The sequence below is a fragment of the Pagrus major genome, chromosome 11 (assembly GCF_040436345.1).
Source record: "Pagrus major chromosome 11, Pma_NU_1.0".
NCBI classification, from domain to species: Eukaryota; Metazoa; Chordata; class Actinopteri; order Spariformes; family Sparidae; genus Pagrus; species Pagrus major.
The window spans coordinates 17,731,030-17,740,790 of record NC_133225.1 but is presented as its reverse complement, the minus strand read 5'-3'; the positions used below and the strand labels follow the sequence as shown (position 1 = coordinate 17,740,790).

Below are 9,761 nucleotides of genomic sequence, written 5' to 3'. Positions count from 1 at the left end.
TAAACAAATATATGTTAGATTGCTGCCTTTGGCGTGTCAACACTTCAGGATCAGGTTGACAAAATTGCAGGTCATGACATTTTGCGAAAAGACGGAAACGTCCACATGTCTCGACCTTCTATGATAACATCCTACATATTTTCATTACATATTTTATTTCACTAGAATGTTTTTTCAATTGTAATAATTTATTACGATTAATTGTTTCTGTCATGAGAGAGAAAACTTCTTTGGGTTCGGGACATCAGGCTGTTTGTGCCTGGAAAGCACTCTGTTTGTCTGACCTGCATATTCAGGGCACTGTAACATCAGTGACAATGAAATCTGATATTTAGTTAATGATACATTTTGACTGGCACACAGTCAGCAAAATCTGGCTTTAAAAAGGAAGCCTGTGGTTACCATCATTCACATTCACCAGCCATGAGGGTGCTCATACTAGCTTTCACTGTGGCTCTTGCCAGTAAGTATGTCTTTGTGCATTTACATTGAATTCAAACTTGGATTAAACTTAAAATGACATTATTTTTAGGAAAATGTTTTTTGTAGAATGAGATAATAGTAATGATTACAGGGGTGTTACAATTCAACCCTGATATTGTGTTTTATTTGGAAAAAATAAATTAAATAAGATACTGATTGACAATAATTGTATTTTAACTACTAGTGTAATGTCTGTATATGACCAATGCTACAACAGAAAAAATAGACATTAAGTTCTTAAGTTATAAGTGTCAATTTGCCAGTTTTGGAAAAAGTATATCTCCATTTTCCACAGTTTTTTAAAACTTATTTTTCCTTCATGAACACCAAAATAACCTGTTTTTTATATCTATTTTGTAGCTGGCTACCAGGTCAACCTTGGTAAGTTGTCACTGTATCACATTAAAAATGTCAAATTAAATAAAAATTAGAACAGCATGTTTCTGTCTCTCAGTTTACAAATTTTATTGAAACGTAAATGCATTCACTCAAGTTTGTTTTCTTGTCTACTATTGCAGCCCCAGAGTTTGCTGTGGGAAGAACACACATGTACAAATATGAAGCACTTCTCATGGGCGGCCTGCCTGAGGAGGGTCTGGCACGGGCTGGAGTGAAAGTCCGTAGCAAAGTTCTGATCGGTCCAGTGGCTGCTGATGTCTTCATACTGAAGGTAAAGACCTTCAAAATGTTTTAACACTATTAATTTATAATCAATAACAAGTGAATTAGAATAATGATTCTCCAAGTGTTCACATTCATTCAAACTGTCACTCCTCCTCACAGCTTGTTGAGCCTGAAATCTTTGAGTACAGTGGCATCTGGCCCAAAGATGCTTTCATCCCAGCCACCAAGCTCACCTCAGCCCTGGCTGCTCAGCTCTTGACCCCCATCAAGTTTGAGTATGCTAACGGCGTTGTGGGCAAAGTGTTTGCCCCTGCTGGCGTCTCTGCAACTGTGCTGAACATCTACAGGGGAATCCTCAACATCCTCCAGCTGAACATCAAGAAGACTCAGAATGTCTATGAGCTGCAAGAGGTATGAATGACTCGTTTTCATAGTTTTAACCTATAAAATGCTGCAATACTTAAAGTGACTTTATATTGATATTTGTGAACCAGCCTGGTGCTCAGGGTGTCTGCAAGACCCACTACGTCATCAGTGAGGACGCAAAGGCTGATCGCATCCTGTTGACCAAGACCAAGGACCTGAACCACTGCCAGGAGAGAATTGTTAAGGACATCGGCTTGGCTTACACTGAGAGATGCGTTGAGTGTGAGGCTGTAAGTGCAATTTCTGTCTCCCTTCATACTCTCTAATACTCTCCGGGACACTGCCAGTGTGATGACAGTTGTTGATTTGTCGATGCAGAGAGGAACAACCCTGAAGGGAACTGCTGCTTTTAACTACGTCATGAAGCCAACAGCCACAGGTGCTCTGCTCCTGGAGGCAACTGCTACAGAGCTCATCCAGTTCTCACCTTTCAACATCTTGAATGGCGCTGCCCAGATGGAGGCTAAGTATGTGGATTAAATGAAAAAGAAGCATTTCTCTCAGCACAAAGTGTCACAGTACAGACTGATGTAGTGTTTATCTTTACTCACAGGCAAAGCCTGACCTTCCTGGAGATCCAGAATACCCCAGTGGAGCCCATCAGAGCTGAATATCTTCACCGTGGATCCCTGCAGTACGAGTTTGGCAGCGAGCTTCTCCAGACACCCATCCAGCTTCTGAGGATCAGCAATGCCGAGGCTCAGGTACTTTAAGAAATATTCCCTCTTAATCAGATTTTTGTTTAATTCATCCTGTAGCAACAAACTTTGACACAGGAAATACTTGTTTACTGACAGATGGTCGAGATTCTGAACCACCTGGTGGCCAACAACGTGGCCAAGGTCCACGAAGATGCCCCTCTGAAGTTTATTGAGCTCATCCAGCTGCTGCGTGTGGCAAGATTTGAGAATATTGAGGCCCTCTGGACTCAGTACAAAGCTAGACCAGATTACAGGTAACTGCAACTTTCATTCCATGAAGGGCAAAGAAAAATAGTGCTCTTGATAATATAATAATATCTCTCTTCCCTAGGCACTGGATCCTGAATGCTGTCCCTGCCATTGGTACTCACACTGCTCTGAGGTTCCTCAAAGAGAAGTTCCTGGTTGGTGAGCTGACTATTGCTGAAGCTGCTCAGGCCCTTCTGGCATCTGTGCACATGGTGACAGCTGACATGGAGGCCATCAAGCTTGCTGAGGTAGGTCAATACTAAAGGTTTTCTTGAGCTTTTTGTTGATTATGTGAGAACTGGGAGGCATACTCAGTTCTTTATTTTTATTGCCACTCCTCAGGGCCTGGCTATGCACCACAAGATCCAATCAAACCCAGTTCTGCGTGAGATCGTCATGCTGGGATACGGTACCCTGGTTGCTAAATATTGTGCAGAGAACCCAACTTGCCCAGCTGAGCTTGTGAAGGTATGCATCACTTTTACATGTGTTTTATATGACTGAAATTGACTTGAAATACCAGTGACTTGAATCTTTTTCTGTTCCTCCCACAGCCAATCCATGAGATTGTTGTCCAGGCTGTCGCCAAAGGTGAAATTGAGCAGCTCATTGTCGCCCTTAAAGTTCTGGGTAACGCTGGCCACCCTGCCAGTCTTAAGCCAATCATGAAGCTCCTACCCAGCTTTGGCACTACTGGTGCTTCTCTGCCACACAGAGTTCACATTGATACTGTTCTAGCCCTGAGGAACATTGCTAAGAAGGAGCCCAAGATGGTGAGACCTCATTTTCTGATTCCTACCGTTATTATGAGCAAATGCACTCCAGAGCTGTTGTGCAGTTCCATTAATAACATTCATCTTTGTGAATTAGGTCCAGGACATAGCTGTTCAGCTGTTCATGGATAAGGCTCTCCGCCCAGAGCTCCGTATGGTTGCTGCTATCGTTCTGTTTGAGACCAAGCTGCCCATGGGTCTGGTGACCACTCTCGCTGATACCCTTTTGAAGGAATCAAATCTGCAGGTCGCTAGCTTTGTCTACTCTTACATGAAAGCCATGACCAAGAACACCGCTCCTGACTTCGCCTCTGTGTAAGAATTTAAATATTTCCTTTTGCAGTTTCTTGCCATTTAAACATGTCAGCACCTAGAATCTCATTTAATTTAACTCTGAACAGTGCTGCTGCTTGTAACGTTGCCGTGAAGATCCTCAGCCCCAAGTTCGACAGACTGAGCTACCGCTTCAGCAGAGCACTCCACTTCGATGCCTACCACAGTAAGAGCACAACAGCATAAAAATTTATCATGAGAGATTTCAAAAAAATTTTTAAATGTGGTTTGACAGAGAATTTCTCCCCGCAGACCCCTGGATGATGGGTGCTGCTGCCAGCGCCTTCTACGTCAACGATGCTGCAACTGTTATGCCAAAAGCCATCTTGGCCAAAGCTCGCACCTACCTTGCAGGAGCTTATGCTGATGTTCTTGAGGTATGACAATCGTGTCTCATATAGCAGGTTAACGCTTTGAAATGCTCATATATATCTGGCATGCAAGGGTTAGGGTTAAGGAAAAATATAGCTAGCCTTTTGGATTAATGTCAGCCTCAGGCTGTTAACCTTTGGATTCTGGGCATTGGTAATCTTCACATTAGTTATATTTGCTGTAAATATATGCTGTAATTATATGCAAAGTATAGTTAGTATGGCTATATTGGCTATTTTTCCTTTTTTCAGTTTGGAGTGAGAACTGAGGGAATCCAGGAGGCCCTTTTGAAAGTCCACGAGCTTCCTGAGAATGCTGAGAGGATCGTGAAGATGAAACAAGTCTTGAAGGCTGTAAGTTCAAGGGATCTTATTATGCAATCAAAGTGCAATTTGTTTGTAGAAGCTATGGTGTTTGATTTACTATTTCCTTCCCTGCACAGCTTTCTGATTGGAGAGCTCATCCCACAAGTCAGCCCCTGGCCTCCATGTATGTCAAGTTCTTCGGACAGGAAATTGCTTTTGCCAACATTGACAAAGCCATTGTTGATCAGATGATTGAGGTACAGTTTTTTTTTCTACTGCACAAATGACTGCTAAATAATATTTATATTGTGAACTCATTATCTGATATCTTGTTGATAATTTCATGTTTACAGCTTGCCAGTGGACCAGCAATTCAGACTTATGGCAGGAAGGCTTTGGACGCTCTGATGTCTGGTTTCGCCTTGCATTATGCCAAACCAATGCTGGTTGCTGAGGTTCGTCGCATCCTTCCCACCACTGTCGGTCTGCCCATGGAGCTCAGTTTCTACACTGCTGCTGTGGCTGCTGCATCTATTGAGTGTAGGTTCCACTGGTGTAGCTTAACTGTTGCTGATTTAAAAAAATATGTATACTGATGCTAAATATGTGTTTTTTGTAGTCCAAGCAACTGTGTCACCACCTCTGCCTGAGAACTTCCATGCTGCCCAGCTTCTGAAGTCTGATATCAGCATGAGGGCTGCCATTGCTCCAAGGTAATCTACTTGTAGCTTACTCGAGAACTAATTATGCTCCTTTCTTGATCAGTTTGATTATCAAAAAACAAAAACGTAAACACTTAATGTTAATGTTTTATGTCCTTTGCAGTGTCTCCATGCATACCTATGCAGTTATGGGAGTGAATACCGCTCTGATCCAGGCTGCCCTGATGTCAAGAGCCAGAGTTCACACAATCGTTCCTGCAAAGATGGAAGCAAGAATCGACATGATCAAGGGCAACTTCAAGCTTCAGTTCCTTCCTGTTCAGGGCATCGATAAGATCGCAAATGCACTGTATGTACATCACATCACCAAGCAGCATGTATCACCATGTTTTGAATCTTTTTCTTAATAGTATTTTTCTTTTCTTAAACAGTGTTGAGACTTTTGCTGTCGCAAGAAATGTTGAGGACCTCGCAGCTGCCAAAATGACACCAATGATTCCAGCTGAAGTTGCAACACAGCTGTCAAGGGAGATCTTCACCTCAAAGATTTCTAGGATGTCATCCTCTCTGGTTGGTGATATGGTGAGTTTGAATCACTGACCACCTTTTCCAACACAAACATCTACCTTACTTCAAATTAACGTGGTGACTTCTGGTGTCGTCTCACAGTCAGCATCATCTGAAATCATTCCTGTTGACCTGCCAAGGAAAATTGTCAGCAAACTGAAACTCCCTAAGGGCTTTGAGAAGAGAATGTGTGCTGTGATTGAAACCTTTGGAATCAAGGCATGCACTGAGATCGAATCTCGCAACGCCGCCTTCATTAGAGACTGCCCACTCTACGCCATCATTGGAAAACATGCTGTCTCAGTTGAGGTTGCTCCAGGCAAGTGAAATGGATGACTTAAGTTACTGATAGAATTGTTTTTTTTAAGAAGTTGCTAAAATGTAGTATCTGTTTATTTATTTGGTTGCAGCTGCCGGACCAGTCATTGAGAAGATTGAAATTGAGATTCAGGTTGGAGATAAAGCAGCAGAAAAGATCATCAAAGTGATCAACATGAGCGAAGAAGAGGAAATTCTTGAGGACAAGAACGTACTGATGAAACTCAAGAATATCCTGGTTCCTGGTCTGAAGAACAGAACATCAAGTTCTTCCAGCTCCAGCAGCTCTCGTTCTCTCAGCTCTCGCTCTAGCAGCTCCTCCTCTGCGTCATCCAGGTCCTCCTCCAGCTCCTCCTCTCGCCGCACAAGCAAGATAGTCAACGTTGATGCACCCATCGGCACGACATCCAAGAGAGTGACCCACCGCTCCAGCAGCTCCTCCAGCAGCAGCAGCAAATCAAGTGGACGCTCCAGCAGTTCCTCCAGCAGGTCTAGCCTTGGCTCAAAGAGCTCCTCCAGCAGCGCTTCAACCAGTCGCTCATCTTCCAAGTCCAGCTCCTCCAGCTCCAGCTCTTCCCAGTCCAGCTCCCTGTCCAAGGTGAGACAACTCCAACTCTATTAAAAAAAAGAATCATAAAGTATGTGCAGCAATTAATCTACTTATTTTTCCATTACAGCAAAAGCTGTACGCGATGAAGTTTACTAAAAACCACATCCACCAGGTAATATTCTGATTGTTTTGAGACAGCTGCATCATGTACTCTGTTTGAACAGGTTAAATGTATGGTTTCTTTGTTCGCAGCATGCCGTCTCCACAGCCCGCACCAACAGCAAGAGCAGCGCCTATAGTTTCGAAGCCATCTACAATAAGGTAAGTCATCAGACCAAGCCTTTTCAGGACTCTTGTACTCAGTGGAAAACAAAACAAAACATTTATAAAACTCATTAGGGTTAATCTATTGTTTGCACTTTAAGGCCAAGTACCTGGCCAACACCATCTCTCCTGCTGTGACCATCCTCATCCGCGCTGTGAGAGCCGACCACAAGGTTCAGGGATACCAGATCGCAGCTTATTTCGACAGAAATGCTGCCAGAGTGCAGGTCATTTTCGCTAACCTGGCCGAGAACGACCACTGGAGAATCTGTGCTGATGGTGTGAAGCTGAGCGACCACAAGCTGATGGTAAAAAAACTTTGATTTGGTTACATTGGAAAAAGTAACAAATGTGTATCATGCTTTAGATGTTAACTGATTTAAATTTCCCTCAGGCCAAGCTTGCCTGGGGCATTGAGTGCAAACAATACATGACAGAAATCACAGCTGAGACTGGTTTTGTGGGTAAAGAGCCCGCAGTCCTCCTGAAGGTGTCCTGGGAGAAACTGCCAAAGGGCATGAAGCGCTACGCAAAGGAGTAATGTCACAAATTAATTCAGATTTCAAACATTTTCATCCGTTTTTCAAGTTATTAAAAACTTAATAACCTTAATCTTTATGTCCGCCTAGGATCTCTGAGTACATTTCCCGCATCGCTCAGGAGGCAAAAATCAGTGTGGCAAAGGTCAAGAACAATCATAATCAGATCAGACTGACTATAGCTGTTGCTACTGAGACAAGCCTGAATGTCGTGCTGAAGACCCCAAAGGTACAGTTTTACCTGCATGCAGAAAATATCTGCATTGTACTGTGTCAACCAGTTTGTATATGCACACTATTCATAACCATTTCGATTTAATATTAAAGAGGACCATGTACAAACTCGACGTTGGTCTCCCTGTTAATATGCCATTCGGAGACACCGCTGCTGAGCTGGAAGCGTACCAGGACAACTGGGCTGACAAGATCTCCTTCATGCTCACCAAGGCTCACGCAGGTGAAGACATTTGAAGAATCACTGAATACTGAGGCTGATCCGTAGACAACTAGTAGAAAACTGATAATAATTAATCTTTTCTGTCCTCTCCAGCTGAGTGTGCCATGGTCAAAGACACACTCGTCACATTCAACAACAGGAAATTCAAGAACGACATGCCCCATTCTTGCTACCAGGTTTTGGCTCAGGACTGCACACCAGAACTTAAATTCATAGTTCTGCTGAAGAGGGACCAGACACAGGAACAGAACCAGATCAATGTCAAGATCGCAGACATGTAAGGACAAGCAGCATTTATGTCTAAATCTTTTTGGGGAAAGACAGACAATGGTCCGATTCTGGAAATTGACTATAAAACATGTGTTTCAATTGTGTTTCAACAGTGATGTCGACATGTACCCCAAGGACAGTGTTGTAATGGTGAAGGTTAATGGAGTTGAAATCCCCATCAGCAACCTGCCATATCACCATCCTGCAGGTTCTTTATTTTATTAATTCAAATTTAACTGTCAAGCTCACATTTTTTTTAATTAGCTGAAAGCTAAAAATCACATATTTGCATTTTCAGGCAAGATTCAGATCAGACAGAGAGGTGAGGGCATCGCTCTCCACGCTCCCACCCATGGTCTCCAGGAAGTCTACTTTGATCTGAACGCACTGAAGGTGATACAACAAATCTGGCTCCATCTTTAAATTTGGATCGCATTTGACTTTGATTCAAATCTGCAAACGCTGAACTGTTCCGGTTTTGTTTTTCAGGTTAAAGTTGTGGACTGGATGAGAGGACAGACCTGTGGACTCTGTGGCAAGGCTGACGGTGAAGTCAGACAGGAGTACAGCACACCCAACGAACGCCTGAGCAAGAACGCAGTCAGCTACGCTCATTCCTGGGTTCTGCCTGGAAAGACCTGCCGTGATGCATCTGGTAATTATAACAAACCACACCACATCAGTGTTTAAATAACTCTAGAAAAAACTGGCAAGAAACAATACATAAGGACAACTGTAGTTAAACATGTGTTTTTACACTGCTGACCTGCCTTTTTCACTCTTCTCCAGAGTGTTACATGAAGCTTGAATCTGTGAAGTTGGAGAAGCAGGTGAACCTCCTCGGCGAGGAGTCCAAATGCTACTCTGTTGAGCCTGTGCTGCGCTGCCTGCCCGGCTGCATGCCACTGAGGACCACCACCGTCAAAGTCGGCTACCACTGCGTGCCTGCTGGTAAGTCTGCAAGAAACAGTCTTCACAAAATTGACTGATACTGCATTTATCTTATCTTTAACTGCTTTACTCTCTCCATTTTCGCAGACACTACCCTGAACCGCTCTGAGGGTCTGAGCAGCATCTACGAGAAGAGCGTCGACCTGAGGGAAACAGCAGAAGCCCACGTTGCCTGTCGCTGCACTGCTCAGTGCGCTTAACATCTTTGCCTTCAGCCATATCATGTTTTATTCTGTGTTTCATTCAAGCACTATGACTTTGTTTGATCTGTAAATTTAAATAAATATCAGAAGCATCATGCATGTGTTATCTGAATTTCTTTACAGGTGCAGCTGCTAAACATCAATAAAACAAAATGAAAGTTCACTTTCACTGTGCAATCATTCTTTATGATCACCACCGTACATGTTAATATGAAACATAGCTCATATGAATAAATAAGAAATCATTAAAAATGCAGGCAAAATCATAAACAGGCAAACTTGATTCTCCAGAGTCAACTCAGTCTAAGACAACAGACAAGACATAAAGTCACGTCAGTGTGTAAATTTTGAAAATTCAAAATGAATGTGTTTGACTGTTGTTAAAGGAACTGATAATATACGATAGAATGTTATAATCCCAAAGGAGATTGCTACAAATATTTACAATACAATAAAAAACAAAAAACAAAACAGTGATAACTAGTAGGTTCCCCAGGTCAGGGTCATCCACAGCAGTTTAAGACAATAAGAGTATTAAATTTAATTCCTCCCTTGTGATGTCTTTTTTTCTTTACTGCTTTTATTTGTTATCTTTAATCGATTTATTGTCCGTTGTTCTTTTTACTGTCCATAATCTTTTTATGTTCTTAATTC

General features: G+C 42.6%; 1 protein-coding gene across 1 annotated transcript; it reads left to right on the top strand.

Moving 5' to 3' along the window:
- Nucleotides 1-423: 423 nt before the first annotated feature.
- LOC141004952 (vitellogenin-2-like) lies at nt 424-9,270 on the top strand. Its single transcript, XM_073476672.1, has 34 exons — nt 424-463; nt 844-864; nt 1,002-1,153; nt 1,267-1,518; nt 1,602-1,763; nt 1,852-2,000; nt 2,087-2,237; nt 2,331-2,488; nt 2,566-2,731; nt 2,826-2,951; nt 3,038-3,256; nt 3,354-3,571; nt 3,658-3,755; nt 3,842-3,966; nt 4,213-4,314; nt 4,404-4,523; nt 4,620-4,806; nt 4,886-4,979; nt 5,092-5,277; nt 5,360-5,510; nt 5,598-5,814; nt 5,906-6,411; nt 6,491-6,535; nt 6,616-6,684; nt 6,789-6,995; nt 7,082-7,224; nt 7,317-7,455; nt 7,554-7,683; nt 7,777-7,960; nt 8,067-8,161; nt 8,252-8,346; nt 8,443-8,608; nt 8,743-8,904; nt 8,992-9,270. Exons 1-34 carry the CDS (start codon nt 424-426, stop codon nt 9,102-9,104), a joined length of 5,148 nt encoding a protein of 1,715 aa, XP_073332773.1. The 3' UTR covers nt 9,105-9,270.
- Nucleotides 9,271-9,761: the final 491 nt, after the last annotated feature.

Coding starts and splice junctions, on each gene's coding strand:
- LOC141004952 (XM_073476672.1), top strand. CDS start 424: ATGAGGGTGCTCATACTAGCTTTCACTGTGGCTCTTGCCA. Junction 865..1,001: donor TGGCTACCAGGTCAACCTTG/GTAAGTTGTCAC, acceptor CTACTATTGCAG/CCCCAGAGTTTGCTGTGGGA. Junction 8,905..8,991: donor CTACCACTGCGTGCCTGCTG/GTAAGTCTGCAA, acceptor CCATTTTCGCAG/ACACTACCCTGAACCGCTCT.